A 14,838-nucleotide genomic window follows, 5' to 3' on the forward strand; every position below is an offset into this window, starting at 1 on the left:
CGATGGACAGTTTTCAAAAATTATAGAACAAAAAAAAAAAAAAAAAAATATATATATATATATATATATATATATATAATAAATAAATAAATAAAAATAGTGAAACAAACGTCTGTCACTTCGGAGAAACAGATAAAACTTCCTTATTCGGCGGCAATTGTGGATTTCAACCCCGATTCTCGCGGCGGCGTTTTCACCTCTGGAACGAAGCGGTCATTAGGCAAATTGCGAGTCTTCCTCCATGGACTTCCTGGTACATTTTAATTTTTTTTTATCATTCCAGTCCCTATCTTCTTCTGAATCTCCTCCACTACGCAGAACAAGTTCAACGTGCGCAAGGACACAGAGAAATCGCCTTCTGGTCCTGTTTCCTGGATTGAAATCTCCGAGTCTGTCTCACGCCGCTGCCAATTTCAACCCGATGGTCAACTTTCTGTGAGCTTCTGGTTTAGCTGACATTAACGTTTTCTGAGCTGTGTTTTAAATAACTAATGGTTATTTCATTCCAAATTTTCATTCATTCTACTTTTCTTTATGGAAATTCCGTGGTGTTCTTGCTTTTTATACTTAGCCGGATATGCTTTAATGTTTAGTAACAATTGGGTTTGAGATTAAGAGAGTTTCACTTGTTTTCGAAGTAATGCCATGCTTCATAGTTTTATATGGAGTTGAAAGACAATCTGAGGTGTGAGGCGTTGGGCATGATGTGATTTTCCACTTGTGCAATCATATGGTGCTGATCCACTTAAGCTACTACTATCAGTAATATGATTATGGAATGAATTACCATCAGAAGTTTATAGGATTAGTGGCTTGCCCTTGGTTATGCGGTTCATTGAGTAAACAGGCTTCAGTGTATCATAAAAATTGAATGGCCAGTAGAGTGTCGTGTGATATAATCTTCTGGTTCTCATTGCTGCTCTTTATGATGCAAATGGGCCAGTGTCAAATCATCATTTTGAAACCTAGGTTGATCTTAGCTTCTCTACCTTTTTTTTAGCATGAATGTAGCAGCTAATAGTGAGCATGGGATTTAGATCGGAACAATTATCCAAAAGAGACTCGACTTCTATACCGTTAGGCATCGGGGAAGAAAAAAATATTTCTGCCTTTGGTTTAGTTTGTGCACTTTTCAAAAATACATATGAAAAGCACATCTCTCTGAACCTAAACTCTAAAGCACATCTGTCGTAGAGTCTTCAATGTTCAAAAAGACCCTTCTAAATGGTACCCTTATGATAACTAACTCACTGTTTCCACCTAACTAATGGTACCCACCCCCTTACACATGCTCTGACAAAAATTTCTCATAAACTCGAGTTTCTTTTACCATTGAATTGCTTTTTTAAAAGGAAAGACAATGTGGTTAGAGAGGAACAATAGAATTTTTTGAGGGCAGAGAGATCTTTAAATGAGGTTTTGGCGGGGGAGGTCTAAAGCCTGTTTGTGAGTGTTTGTTCGTTGATTTTTGTAATTATCATCTTATTATTCTTCTTTCAGATTTTTTTGTGGGCTTGGTATTTGTTGCCATTGTATATTCTTTCATTTTTTTTTTTCACTGAAAGCTTAGTTTCTTATCCAAAGAAAAAAAAAATAAGGAAAGAAAAAGGAAATCCTGTTCAAATTGGTCGGATTAAAGTAGATCGTTCTCTTAAAACAAACCTAAGTTCTGAATAAAATTACATTGAGAGGCATTTGGAAGAGGAAAATACCTAAAAAGATCAAACTCTTGCTTTGGAAAAATAGAATACGAAGAGTGATTGATGAAGGGAAATTATTTTGAACCGTATGACAAAATTTCTGATTCAACCATGATCGTTTTGAAGTTAGAATTAGAAAATGGTTTTTTTCCCAGTTGTGTAACCTTCAAATTGGATGCTAATATGAAAAGGGAAATTGATTTCTATAGGTGAAGATTATTGATGACTCAAGACCAGCAATTCAACGTGTTGTTGATTCCTTCCTCAATACATTTTTTCCCTCAGGATATCCATACAGGTAATCTGCATGATTTATTGTCACTAGTCAAAACAATTACATCAAGATTTGCATAATTCTCACCACCAATCAAGTAAGGTGGAGGACTGTTGTATTTATAATAAATTGAAAAAGGTATTGTGAGATTCCACATCAGTTGGGGAGGAGAACGAAACATTCTTTATAATGGTGTGGAAACCTCTCCCTAGCATACGCGTTTTAAAATCTTAAGGGAAAGTCTGGAAGGAAAAACCAAAAAATGACAATATCTGCTAGCGGTGGGCTTGGGCTGTCACAGTTATAATAGTAAATGAACAAGTGCCTTTTTACCTACTTGATTATTGCCGTCTTACCTGACAGTGTCAATGAAGGATATTTGAGGTATACACAATTTCGAGCATTGCAACATGTTACTAGTGCAGCTTTGTCAGTGCTGTCAACTCAGGTTTTTATCCATATCTTTCCATCTCTGGTATTGCATTATGATTACATAATAATTCTTAATATTAGTAATATGATAATTACCTGTCAGCTTCAAATGATAGAATGGTGGTCATTGATATAAGTTCTTAATTCTGTTCAGTCACTGCTGTTTGCTGCAGGCTTGAGGCCAACAGCGGCACAGGCTACTGTTGTTAGTTGGGTAAGTTCAACAATTGTTTGTTATGGATCCATATGCTTGGTGACATACTTCTCTCTTTCTTTTTTCTTCTTCTGTTCTTCAATTATTCATCAACTTTTTTTCCTTGTTTCTTAATAAATAATTTTATCCTTTTTCTTCCTGGAAGGTTTTGAAGGATGGGATGCAACATGTTGGCAAACTCATATGCAGCAATTTAGGTACAAGAATGGATTCAGAGCCCAAAAGGTGGAGAGTTATAGGTATGCATCTTTGTATCAATTTGTTATTCATTTTAAGATAGCATTTCCATACAGACATTATGTTGTTTCTTGGAGTCGCATCATGTGTGTGTGCACGCGTGTTTTTTTAAGTGACAAGTGACCATCGCTTCTAAATAATGATCGGATTTTATGCTGTAGCTGATGTCCTCTATGACTTTGGTGCTGGCTTGGAAGTTATTTCTCCCTTATGCCCTCATCTTTTTCTTCAAATGGCCGGCCTAGGCAACTTTGCAAAGGTTTAAGTTGCTTATCTCTTCGGCAAATTGTTTGAAGTATTATCAGTATTCGTCCGTTCTAGTTTCCGAGTACAAGAATCTTCTTCATTTGTGATTTTGAATTTCTATTTTGCTTTTTCTGGGGCTAGGGAATGGCTGTAGTTGCTGCAAGAGCAACAAGATTACCAATATATTCTTCATTTGCTAAAGAAGGCAATCTTAGTGACCTTTTTGCCAAAGGGGAAGCCATCTCCACTCTCTTCAATGTTGTTGGAATTGGAGCTGGGCTACAATTAGCGTCAACTATTTGTTCATCAATACAAGGAAAGGTAGGTTCCCTTGATTTTTTCACTATTTTCTTATGCATTTTTCACTGTTATAAAAAGATACAAAAATAAACTGGTGGTAAATTTAATATTCAATGATTATCGAGTAGTATTACTCTGTTTTCTGCATTTGTTGCCGGGATGACTTTTGAAAGTGGAAGAAATTTATTAGTAGGCTTATAGTAGACACTGATCCTGAACTCTAGGGGAATGGTATTTTTTGTGTTGTTGAGGAAACGACCGAGTATGGACATGAGAAAAATGTACAAATGTGAACCGGAAGGTTTAACAAGAAGACTTCACCATGAGACTGACAGCGTTACGTAACGGGTTAAATTAGATAATATCTACTAGCAGTGGGTTTGGGCTGTTACAAATGGTATTAGAGTCAAACACAAAGCGGTGTACCAGCGAGGACGTTGGGCCCCCAAGGGGGGTGGATTTTGAGATCCCACATCGGTTGGAGAGGAGAACGAAACATTCCTTATAAGGATGTGGAATTTTTCCCTATCAGATGCGTTTTAAAACCGTGAGACTGACGCGATATGTAATGGGCTTAAGCGGACAATATCTGCTAGCGGTGGGCATAGGCTGGAATTTTTTTTATCTTTCTTATTATTTGTTTAAATCTGGTTCAATCATGAGATACATTCAACTCGATGTGAATACCATTTTCAGTTGGTTTTAATTTCTATTCCATGCAGTTAGTTGCTGCCCCTCTCCTTTCAATTGTACATGTATATTGCGTTGTAGAGCAAATGCGAGCAACTCCAATAAACACATTGAATCCACAGAGGACGGCAATGATCGTTGCTGATTTCGTTAAGTCGGGAAGGATACCGAGTCCCGCTGACCTAAGGTACCATGAAGATCTTGTGTTTCCTGGAAGACTCATAGAGGATGCTGGAAGTGTAAAAGTAGGAAGGGCTTTACATGAGGCTATTAAGCCATCAAAACTTGTTGAAATGAAACAAATGTTCCCCGAGGAGAAGTTTGTTTTGAACCAAAGTCACAAATGGGTTGACATGGTGTTGGAGCATGATGCCTCAGGCGAGGATGCATTACGGGGATGGCTAGTAGCTGCATATACTGCAAACATAAAAGGGCCTTCTCATGAGCCAACTGCCAGCGTGTTGCTCGAGGCTTACGAAAAGATGAACGATGTGTTCACTCCATTCGTATCTGAACTTCAGGCCAAAGGGTGGCATACTGATCGTTTTCTCGACGGAGTGGGAAGTCGTTTTGCATGGTAGTTCTCCATTCTCTATACCATCTTTAATCGTAGGTTCATATAGGCTTGTAGATCTTTGAACAGGCAATCATTTTCTCACGAGAAGTCGAGTTGTTTTGCTTGATAGTTCTTCATTTGTCGGACTACGTTGATTCATGCAGGTTTGTTGATATCAAAACCATATACTATATGAAGTAGAAATAGATCCAACATTGTTACTTTTGTTAGAACAATGATGAGGGAGCTGTACAACACATTCACAATCTAGTTAGATATTTGCAGGTTCATATAAGCACGATTTCAAGCTAGCAGATAAAGGACATAAGTTGATATGATATCAAAAGTGTTCCCAAATGATGTGAAACTTCCATGATTTGAAATTTGGAGTTCTTTGGACGGGTGAATCCCTAAATCTCAAACCGTAGAACCCTCCATTTGAAATCAACTATTAAGCTTAGATTAGAACTCTCGATGAAGAACAAGTTCCTTAACACATGAATTGAATATTCCACAAAATATGATGAATAATCGAAAATTAATTTTTGAAAATGGTAATAAAAAATTAATTTTTGTTTATAAAATTGATCTATAGATTCAAACATTTTATTAGATAAATCAAAAACTAAAATTCAAAATTTTGGTTCAGTTCATCATAAACAATTTAAAACTCACAAAGATCCCATCCCCACTTTTGCAGTGCCCAAAAGCGGGACAAAGTTTTTGAAACTTTCCTGAAGAAATCCAAAGGACACACTCCCCCGAATCGGAGACCAAGACAATGGAGACTCGCTTACTCAGTTTTCTTCTCCTTCTCTACTTCGCCGCCGCCGCAGGAGAAGCTGCATTATCGCGCCGTCCTGGATTTCTCTTCTCAAGAACCAGAGGAAGATGCACTCCAGAGTAAGACTTCCATTTCCTTTCCCTAAAAGCACACATTCAAACACACTGATTCTTCTGAGAGGCTGCAAAATTAGGTTGAAATCCTCTTGTAAGCTCTAAATCGATTGAGATTTTCTAGTAGACATTTTCACAAACAGATGGACGCATGGGCTTTTTTTTTTTTTTTTTTTTTTTCCCGTAATCGATCGGATTGAGATTGGTTCGATTATTTGAGGCGTCCAGGTTCTGGAGTAGTAGGAGAGAGGCTTGGCCTCGGATGGCGCCGGAATCGGCGACGGTGGCGAAGATTTTCGGATCGAGAGCTCACGAACGGTACGGATCTGAGATGACATTACTGGCGGCGGCGACGGTGGCAGTGGCGGATGAGGAAGAGGAGGAGGAGGCGTTCGGTAGAGTAGTGAAGGAGGCAACCGCAGCACTGTTGAATTCGTATGCAAGAAGGGATTTCCCATACGCAGCTTGGGAGGTGAAAACATTGCTCATCAAAGCATTGGTATCTAAAGAGGCTGCTGCTCTTCAATCTCAACGCTTTGCCTTCGCTAATGAGTCCTGTAATTAGCATCTCATCATCTCACAACACAGCCGCTCTTGCTCTTTGCTTGATTACCATTTGGTAATGTTGGAGGGTTAGATAGATGGTTGTCTAGATTAACAAGTTGATAATCTTCATCGACAAATGTTTGAATTTAATTCTAACTATTGTATGATTTTGTGTTTAGAATCAAAAGAAAATGATGGAACCAGTAAACTTAGGAAAAGATTCATGTCAACAGAATTTTGAAGTGAATTTCAACTTCTCTCCCATGAAATAAAATATTGCAGATGTTGCCGTTACAGTAACCTGTAGCTCTGACATCAATTGTAACGTCCCCAACTTAAAGATTATATCTTATTTAGATTTGAAAAGTCGAGTCGTTATAGTTACATTCTTGAACTTTGAATTAGGCATAATTACATAGAGTAACCCAACATGAGTAATAAATAACTCAATAATTAAAACAACATTAAGGAGTAGGGATTCACTATAATCCAATACTTGTTAACGATCTGAAAACAATCGTGTAGTCATTCAAAATCAATTTTAGTGATAAAATGACTAAAATTGAATTTGAATGAGATTAAAGACATGTTTTGTAATGATTTTAAACCTAACAAAATTGTTTCAATTGAAAGTAAATGGATTAAATCGTTACAAACTTATCAGTTACTTGAGCTATGTTCACTCTAGGCGAACTTCTTAGATGAATATATAACCGAAAAACGCTATGAAACTCATAAATCATAACGCTTTGATTGCAACTAACAAGTATAATGGAGTCCAAGACTCTGATCTTCAGTTCAACACATCAATGGCTACTATACAATTCCTAAATAGAAGATTATTGAGACTCAAATTTTAAACTCTATTTACTATTGTGGACGACGACATGGATAATGTTTTTGGATTCCAGATTCAACTTGCCTGAGATTGCTGAGGATCACTTGTATTTTTGAAGACAGTTCTTCTGTTTGTTCTTCCACCTTGGAGATAAAATTGAAAAGCTTTTCCCTATAAGCTATGCATAGTTGCTCCTGATGCTCCAACTCCGTTTTGAGTTCCTCGATCTTCTTATCTTTATCGCCCTGCAAGGATCAATGTCGATGTCGATTCAGTTCTTGAATATACCAAGAACTTGAAATATAATACATAAAGGAAGTAGATACATGTCTGCACAATGAAAGCAACATTTATCACTCACATTCGTAACCAGCTTTATGCAGTGGGTAGAGAGTACTACCGCTACTTCAATTCCTGAAGCATTTCTACAACCAAAGGCTAAGCAAAAAATTGGCAATCTCAACAATTCAAGTAGATGTCATGCCAGATTTTTGTTAGATGGGTGTTCTATGCTCGTCTCGTTAGACTGAAAATCTTTCTGTTTAAGTTCTACGATTAAAGAAAAGTGGATGATTCCATAATTTTCCACGAACTTCCAGTTACAGCTTGTTAATCCTATGCATAGATCAGAACAGACTTGAGTAATACCAGAGATTGTAGACTTGGGTCCTCCGATCTTCTAACCAAAATTCCATTAGTCATGTCCAATCAACTTTGACAGACCCCAAGATCAATGATATAGGTAGCAATTCCTCAACCACAATGTCATCAGATAAGGATAGAACCATCCATTTACTACTATTCCAATGACAATCGATGTGAGATAAGCTCAAAGTGGACTGTTTGGGCTTTCCAAATGGTATCATAGACAGACACCAGATGGTGCGCCAGCGAAGACACTGGGGGTGGATTGTAAGATCCCACATTGATTGGAGAGGGTAACGAAGCATTCCTTATAAGAGCGTGGAAACATCTCTTTAGTAAATGCATTTTAAAACCTTAAGAGGAAGTCCTCGAAGGAAAAGCTCAAAGAAGTTAATATCTACTAGTGGTGGGGGGCTTGGACTGTTACAACTATCCCCATTCACCATCTAATATTAAAAAAAGAACATCTTTATTTTATGGATATGAAATAGAGGGATACATATCCCGGGGAAGATTCGAGAGCTCCCCCACAATCTCCAAGATCCCTTCCAAAAGTTCACCCCTATATCCCTTTGACCAGTTGAGCAGCTCAGGTTGTTCCTTTATTTATTTACTTAAATCTTCTCTTGGTTCTAAAATGTGCATAAAACTTTTGTCTAAACAATAAAAAAATGTACGATTTCTTGGTAAACATTTGGGAGAAACCTCTCTATTTAATGGAAGGGAGTGGAGCTGCCTTATAAATGTACATCAGCTGCGGTTGAATGAGGGTTAGTCAAGTAAAGGTTTTAGCAGGTGTGGAGAGTGGTGTTTTTGGTAAGTGATCATAGGGAGTATGGGGAGCTCTCAAATCTTCCCTTAGTAATGTATCCCTACATTTCCTGTCCGTAAAAGTAAAGATGTTCAATTTAGTCTTAGACCATTTAGTCTTAGAGCTATTTGGTCGCAGGGATGTTTGCAAAAGTAACTTTGTGAGATCCCATGTTGATTGAAGAGAGGAACGAGTGCCAGCGAGAATGCTGGGCCCTAAAGGGAGGCGGATTGTGAGATCCCACATCAGTTGGGGAGGAGAACAAAGCATTCTTTGTAAGGGTATGGAAACCTCTCCCTAACAAACGCGTTTTAAAAATCTTGAGGGGAGGCCCGAAAGAGAAAACCCAAAGAGGACAATATCAGCTAGCGGTGGGCTTGGACGTTACAAACTTACTTTGACATGGAACGTTGTGAGTGGCTATAGCTGTTTAGCGTACTTTCTGTACGGAGAAGGGTTAACTTTCTGTATGGGGAACTCTCAAATCTTCCCTTAGTTACATATCCCTTTATGCCCTGTTGAAGTAAAGAGGTTCAATTTATTATTAGAGCTGTTTGCTCACAAGGGATGGTTGCAAAAGGAACCGACTTTTGCATGGAATGTCGTGAGTGGCTATGACTATTTAGCACACTTCCTATATGGAGAGAGATGGACTTTTGGTAAGTGATCACGGGAAGTAAGGAGAACTGTCGAATCTCCCCTAGATATATATCCTTCTATTTCATTTTAGTATCAAGTTATTCGGTCACAAGGGATGGTTGTAAAGGTAACCGACTTGGCATGAAACGTCGTGAGTGATCCTAGGGAGTAAGGGGAGGTCTCAAATCCTCCCCTCGTCAAAGATTTGAGTCCTCACCCCACCCCACATGTTCTAACTCAAAAAAAATCAATGAACAAAGAAACAAAGAAACCTTTTGCATGGTATCACAGCATCTAATTCAACACAGTCCTCTTGTCAAACATGAAGCATATAACATATGTTAGAGAATCAGAATAACTTACCGAGCTGTTGAAACCATTGGAGCAAACAACCAAGGGATGATTGTGATCCTTCACAAATCGTGTAACGACCCATTTTCCAGACTTCTCCATTTTTACCAAAATCGTTGCCTTGCAGCCCTCACGTGCACTAGGCCGTGATTTCTTATCCAATCCATAAATCCCTCTATGATTGGGAGAGAAACCTTGTTTGTTACATCCAAGCCTCCGAGCTAGCGTTCTTCCATCAATTCCAGAACGACGTCGCTGCATGATTCGTACAACAAACCCCATTTGTCTGGCATATTCAGCATAAAATTTTCTGGCAGCATCTTCAGAATCAAACTCCATACCCACATATGGCTCCAAAATCACATTTCCTTCAGCTGCATGTATGTTAACCTCAATAGCGTTGTGCGCTGGCCCTGATCCGTCGTCTAAATTCACTGCAACACGTTCATCAACATTACTAACATTGCAAACGAGTTTAAAGCGTATAGGAAACGATATTATAACCAGTACACTCTCAAATTTCTTTATTAGTTATGATTCTCAATCAATCTAGGCCAATTGCAGTATTTATTTTATTGTCCATATTTGAAAGCAAGTGTAACCTCTTCCAGATTGCAAAGTACCCTTTTTCCAATATCAAGTTAAATATGGAAATATAACTTATAAAAAATAAATAAAAGCATAAAGCAACAATGAGGTATTGTAACAACCCAAGCCGACCGCTAGTAGATATTGTCTTTTTTAGGCTTTCCCTTTTGGGCTTCCTTTCAAGGTTGTTAAAATGCATTTGCTAGGGAGAGTTTTCCACATCCTTATAAAGAATGTTTCATTCCCCTCTCCAACCGATGTGAGATCTCACAATCCACCTCCTTTCGAGGCCCAGCGTCATTGCTGACACTCGTTCCCCTCTCCCATCAACGTGGGATCTCACAATCCACCCCTTCAGGGCCCAACGTCTTTGCTAGCACTCGTTTCTCTCTCCAATCGATGTGGGATCTCACAGGTATCCTCCATTTGTTCAAACTAAAAAAAGGAAATAAGAAACAATCGACTCTTCTATCTTATCCCATGATTGGACTCATCTCAAAGAAGCCATACTGATAAGAAAACTTCCCATCACAAGCTTTTGATCATGATTGACTCCATCAACTCACGATGTGAAGCACAAAGAAGTTTACGCAAACAAGAACAAAAAAATGGATTTACAAAATGAACACTGCTTTACCTGGATGACAGGTAACTTCATTCCTTCAAGCAGCAGGAAAAGAAAAACAAACAGGACAGCATCAATCAATAGAGTTCCCATAATTTAATATGTGGAGAAAAAACACCATTGCCATTCTTTTGAATTAGTATCAAGAACCTAAGTGAAATAATTCAAGTATATAGCAATTCTCCAACTAGATAGTACTACAAACATCAATCAACTATGTAGAACAATGAAAATGCAGCCTAGTTTTAAGAATCTGCCTTACTCTTTAATCAACCACAAGAGTCGACATGTGGGAAAATTCAATTAGCAGCCAGATTAGGGCATGAACTTAGATGGAACAACAACAAAGATTCGGTAAATTACGAACGTTTCAGGATCCAAGCAGCGAAGTACCGTAGAATGAATCACAAAACGAAACCTCACAAATAGAATTATGAGAACTCACTGAATAGAAACACTGCTAATCCGTCGAGAGCGCTTTACACACAAATCGAAGATTAAATGAAGAAAACTGATGACGCGCTACTGAACTGAGCAAATACTTGAAGTTTGAAGTGGACTTGGGCTCAAAACGGGAGTCGGGTTCTGTGGATTTTCACTGAAATCTCTTCCCCTTCGCTCATTGAAACGATGAAGAGATGCAACGGCGTAGAATCTTGCCGATAAACTGTGAGAACCCTGAATTTTTTTGTTTGGATGGTTATGGTATTGGATCGATTGGAGAACTGGGTTTTTGACGGCGAGAACCAATTTTGAAGTATAAGCAACAAATTTTGTCAAAAGGAACTGTTGTTGAATTTACAAAAGTTGGTATGATTTTGCTGAAGATCTTGTGGATGGTTCCACTACTGGGATTCAACAATTGGATCGACCACTAGCATATTCCACGAACTTCAAAAGAAAGGAAGGAAGAATGAAAAATACGGAGGTTTATTTGTATTAACGCGGTATCTATGAACATATATCAATTGAGATATTTAACTTCAATCGGTAGAGTGCTAGAAAAAGTAACTTTTTGTTCTAGTTCGTGAATTTAGTAAGCTCATATGCTTCTATTGCACTTAACAAAAAGAATTTGATTTAGACAAAGAAAGCTGAAGAACATTGGGTTATCCTTTTTGTCCTATATAGACTATGTTTCCGAGCAATATTTTTGTGGGAAGTATCTCTATTCTTAGGTCAAAGACTATCTGATGCTCGTCAAAGATGGAGAAGTAGGCTTTAAGAAAATCACAAATGGAGTATTTGTATAAAAGAACTCTACCCGATGGTCATTATTATCTATCTTTACTGTTTACCAACTTGACCATAATTCAGTTCGTTTAAGCATATTTTCTCGAATAAAAAAAAATCAAGAAGGTCAATTTTGTTTGACCTAAGGAGGTCGGTCAATCAATTTAATGACATATTTGGTCAAAAGTTAGTGACCGTCGATCGACCAGTGATGGTCTTCCCATGAAACATTATTTGAAAAAGACTATGGTTATTAGTCTCTAGTTTTTGCTCATTTTCTTTTCTTCTTGTTTTCAGCTCCTTTCCTTCTTCACTTTTGGCTTTCTTTCTTCGTCTATCCTTATCTTAGTTTTCTTCTTATTAACGGTTGTTCAGCTCGTTGAAGATACCGATAAATATGGGTAGAAATCGTCTTAGATAGCTCGAGAACAAATCTAATGAAAACGGGGTTGGGATTGTAGCTCAGAGGATTAGAACACGTAGCTACAAACCCTAGTATCAGAGGGTTCGAATCCCTTCTCGACCACAACTAGCCATGGGAATGAATGAAAACCAACCTACTAAAATAGTTGACATTGACTCGAGCTCGAATTTGACGTGAAATGACGAAGAAAATGGATCCAAGTTTGAAAAGCTTGACAAAGATGCATAAGCACATACACAAACCCAAACCAAACGCCATCTCTTTCACTTTCATACACCCTTTCTTTTGCTTCTTCCAAACTTCCCCAAGTTTCACAATCCCTCCAAGTAATCCAATCCCCACCCGCCAACTTCTCTTCCCCCTCTCTCAATACTCAATCCGCAATCGCCAAATTCCGCCTTCAATGAACGAGTAAGCTCAATTTCTCTTCGATTCCCCCTTCTTTTTCTTTTCATTTTCAGCTCATTTTCCTGTTTCTGATCAGATCCGAGACGTACCCTAAGGAGTACTACAATGATCGGAGCAGAGCAGATGGAATCCGTACTTCATCGGCGTTGTCTTCTTCGTCGACCACCAGCGTCCACGTTACCGCACTGGACGGTCTCGTCAACGTCAATTCACTTTTCACCATCGCTGTATTTGTAGGGCTTTCCTTGACCACGCCCGGGCAGCATAGTCTCCAGAATTCCTCGGTCTGCGATGCTGGCATTGACGTCGCTCGGAAGCTTCTGGTTTTCGAGGTCGTGTCGTTTAGCTTTTTTCTGTTCTCGTCTCTTGTGGCGCAGGGTTTGAAGCTTGCCATTAATCTTTTGAATAGTAAGGATGTGGATGAGGCGTTTAGGGCACACATCAATTTGAAGGTGCTGAGATTGGGGATGTTGGCTTCCGCCGTTGGATCGGTCATGGGCTGCTTGTTTCTGATGCTGTCCATGGTGAATGTCATCCAAATTCGCCTTGGAATGCTGTCCTGTGGAAGCAAGTCCGCGGTTCATGCTGTGGCTGCGCTTCTTGTTCTGGTTACCTCTGCTCTTTTGGTCTATATTTCCACTGCTATCTATGCTTTTCTGCATTGATTGAATGCTTAATCCACGATGATTTTTATATATATATATATATATATATATCTTTTGCTTATTGTTAGTTACACGTATTCTTGAGATGCCCTCTGCTGGTTTCCCTTGACCTCCATTGCACTCTATTTGAGCTTATTTCAGCTGCGCAATGTTAAAAAATATGAATATACCCTCACCTATCAGCTTAAAGTGTTCGAGTTTAGTGATCACTACTATGGTTTGAACTCTTAATTTAAGCTTTTGGGTTTAATGGTAGTTTAATATGTATTTGCACACTAGCTTTTGAGTTTAGTGGTAGTTGATGTATTAGCACAGGAGGCTGTGTTCAAAGCCTTAAACTGTGAACTTAAGCTTTTAAGGTTAGTGTCATTGTAACATTTATCTTGAATGGCTTTTTATGTATATTGTTATGAGAAATGATAATGACCCTCTTCATATATTGTCTACTTTTGAGCTAGACCAAATGTGACCTTACTTTGGAACTCTATTTTAGAGGTGTCATGCCAATATAGTTGTTCTTATTTATGATATATGATCTTATTCATTTGTAACTAATGTGAGACTAAATTTATATCTTCTGCATGTTTGATATAAATGCTGTTAGGGATAGATTAGAAATTAGTTAGGAACTTTGTTGTGGTATTTGGTTACTGATGGAGGGAGTGGGTACGGAGGAAGTTAGGCATTTGGTGAGTGAATGAGGACTTGAGATATCAATACATTTGGGTTCTATCGGTATTCAATACATTTGGACTTGGAGAGGAAGTTAGGCTGTAACAGTCCAAGTTTAACTGTTCGCTTTGGACCGTTACGTATTGCTGTCAGCCTTACAATTTTAAAATGCGTGGTAGAAGTTTTCACATCTCTATAAGAAATGCTTTGTTCTCCTCTCCAACAAGATATCACAATCCACCCCTTAAGTGCCAGTGTCCTCACTGGCACGACCTAGCTTTGATATCATTTGTAACTGCTCAAGCCTACCGCCAACAAATATTGTTCACCTTGGCTCGTTACGTAGTCTCACGGTTTTAAAATGTGTCTGATAGGGAGAGGTTTCCACACCCCTATAAAGAATGCTTCGTAGGAGGAAGTTTGGAAGAATAAGGGCTCAAGAAGGGAAGGTTCAAATACTTTGTACGCTTGGGAGTTGTATTGTAACTTCATTATCTTTTAGATTTCTATACATTTGGGTTCTATCCGTATTCAAAGTCATGTGATTGAAGGTATGCTTACGATTACGAATGGTAGCATCCATGTATCGAATGATGGAGAAAAGAAGAGTAGGAAACCTTTGGATTAGGAAGTGTTTTATACGATCAACTGACACGATTGACCTTAATGTTTGAGGGCAATAATGTTATGAGAAGTAGAAAGGAACAATGCATTAGTTGGTAGGTGTAGAGTATGGTAACCAAGGGCCAAAGAACAACCTAGGAACTTCACCAACAAAACAAGAAAGCTATCCATTAATTTCAGCTCATCCTTATATTTTCCACTTCCCTTTGCTTAAGCAATCATC

The 14,838-nt window shown here is 38.4% G+C and overlaps 4 protein-coding genes across 9 annotated transcripts; 3 read left to right on the forward strand and 1 right to left on the reverse strand.

The window, feature by feature from the left end:
• The first annotated feature begins 104 nt into the window (after nt 1–104).
• On the forward strand, nt 105–4,879 carry LOC111488460 (protein root UVB sensitive 2, chloroplastic). Its single transcript, XM_023136201.1, has 9 exons — nt 105–253; nt 319–435; nt 1,910–1,998; nt 2,338–2,422; nt 2,561–2,620; nt 2,766–2,859; nt 3,019–3,116; nt 3,245–3,424; nt 4,126–4,879. Exons 1-9 carry the CDS (start codon nt 242–244, stop codon nt 4,672–4,674), a joined length of 1,284 nt encoding a protein of 427 aa, XP_022991969.1. The 5' UTR covers nt 105–241; the 3' UTR covers nt 4,675–4,879.
• A 412-nt stretch (nt 4,880–5,291) lies between these two features.
• LOC111488125 lies at nt 5,292–6,293 on the forward strand. Its single transcript, XM_023135778.1, has 2 exons — nt 5,292–5,552; nt 5,775–6,293. Exons 1-2 carry the CDS (start codon nt 5,431–5,433, stop codon nt 6,109–6,111), a joined length of 459 nt encoding a protein of 152 aa, XP_022991546.1. The 5' UTR covers nt 5,292–5,430; the 3' UTR covers nt 6,112–6,293.
• A 509-nt stretch (nt 6,294–6,802) lies between these two features.
• Nucleotides 6,803–11,546, reverse strand: LOC111488124 (protein FAR1-RELATED SEQUENCE 5-like). 4 transcript variants are annotated; one of them, XM_023135777.1, is made up of 4 exons: nt 11,035–11,546; nt 10,602–10,624; nt 9,389–9,810; nt 6,803–7,175 (listed from the first exon to the last, which is right to left on the reverse strand). In XM_023135777.1, exons 3-4 carry the CDS (start codon nt 9,713–9,715, stop codon nt 6,963–6,965), a joined length of 540 nt encoding a protein of 179 aa, XP_022991545.1. In that variant the 5' UTR covers nt 9,716–9,810; nt 10,602–10,624; nt 11,035–11,546; the 3' UTR covers nt 6,803–6,962. The 4 variants fall into 4 exon arrangements, 3 of the variants coding, with proteins under 3 accessions (XP_022991545.1, XP_022991543.1, XP_022991544.1); XM_023135775.1 differs by lacking the exon at nt 10,602–10,624 and having other exon boundaries at nt 11,035–11,545; XM_023135776.1 differs by lacking the exons at nt 10,602–10,624; nt 11,035–11,546 and adding an exon at nt 10,852–11,020.
• Nucleotides 11,547–12,409: 863 nt separating this feature from the next.
• LOC111488123 lies at nt 12,410–13,758 on the forward strand. 3 transcript variants are annotated; one of them, XM_023135772.1, is made up of 3 exons: nt 12,410–12,657; nt 12,731–13,280; nt 13,388–13,758. In XM_023135772.1, exons 1-3 carry the CDS (start codon nt 12,425–12,427, stop codon nt 13,472–13,474), a joined length of 870 nt encoding a protein of 289 aa, XP_022991540.1. In that variant the 5' UTR covers nt 12,410–12,424; the 3' UTR covers nt 13,475–13,758. The 3 variants fall into 3 exon arrangements, with proteins under 3 accessions (XP_022991540.1, XP_022991541.1, XP_022991542.1); XM_023135773.1 differs by having other exon boundaries at nt 12,731–13,262; XM_023135774.1 differs by lacking the exon at nt 13,388–13,758 and having other exon boundaries at nt 12,731–13,386.
• Nucleotides 13,759–14,838: the final 1,080 nt, after the last annotated feature.

The sequence above is a fragment of the Cucurbita maxima genome, unplaced genomic scaffold (genome assembly GCF_002738345.1).
Source record: "Cucurbita maxima cultivar Rimu unplaced genomic scaffold, Cmax_1.0 Cma_Scf00013, whole genome shotgun sequence".
Classification (NCBI taxonomy): domain Eukaryota; kingdom Viridiplantae; phylum Streptophyta; class Magnoliopsida; order Cucurbitales; family Cucurbitaceae; genus Cucurbita; species Cucurbita maxima.

Coding starts and splice junctions, on each gene's coding strand:
- LOC111488124 (XM_023135775.1), bottom strand. Junction 7,176..9,388: donor CCAATGGTTTCAACAGCTCG/GTAAGTTATTCT, acceptor TGATCCTTGCAG/GGCGATAAAGATAAGAAGAT.
- LOC111488460 (XM_023136201.1), top strand. Junction 2,423..2,560: donor TGTCAGTGCTGTCAACTCAG/GTTTTTATCCAT, acceptor AATTCTGTTCAG/TCACTGCTGTTTGCTGCAGG. Junction 2,621..2,765: donor AGGCTACTGTTGTTAGTTGG/GTAAGTTCAACA, acceptor TCTTCCTGGAAG/GTTTTGAAGGATGGGATGCA.
- LOC111488125 (XM_023135778.1), top strand. CDS start 5,431: ATGGAGACTCGCTTACTCAGTTTTCTTCTCCTTCTCTACTTCGCCGCC. Junction 5,553..5,774: donor AGAGGAAGATGCACTCCAGA/GTAAGACTTCCA, acceptor TGAGGCGTCCAG/GTTCTGGAGTAGTAGGAGAG.
- LOC111488123 (XM_023135772.1), top strand. CDS start 12,425: ATGACGAAGAAAATGGATCCAAGTTTGAAAAGCTTGACAAAGATGCAT. Junction 12,658..12,730: donor ATTCCGCCTTCAATGAACGA/GTAAGCTCAATT, acceptor GTTTCTGATCAG/ATCCGAGACGTACCCTAAGG. Junction 13,281..13,387: donor TGGTTACCTCTGCTCTTTTG/GTCTATATTTCC, acceptor GCTTATTGTTAG/TTACACGTATTCTTGAGATG.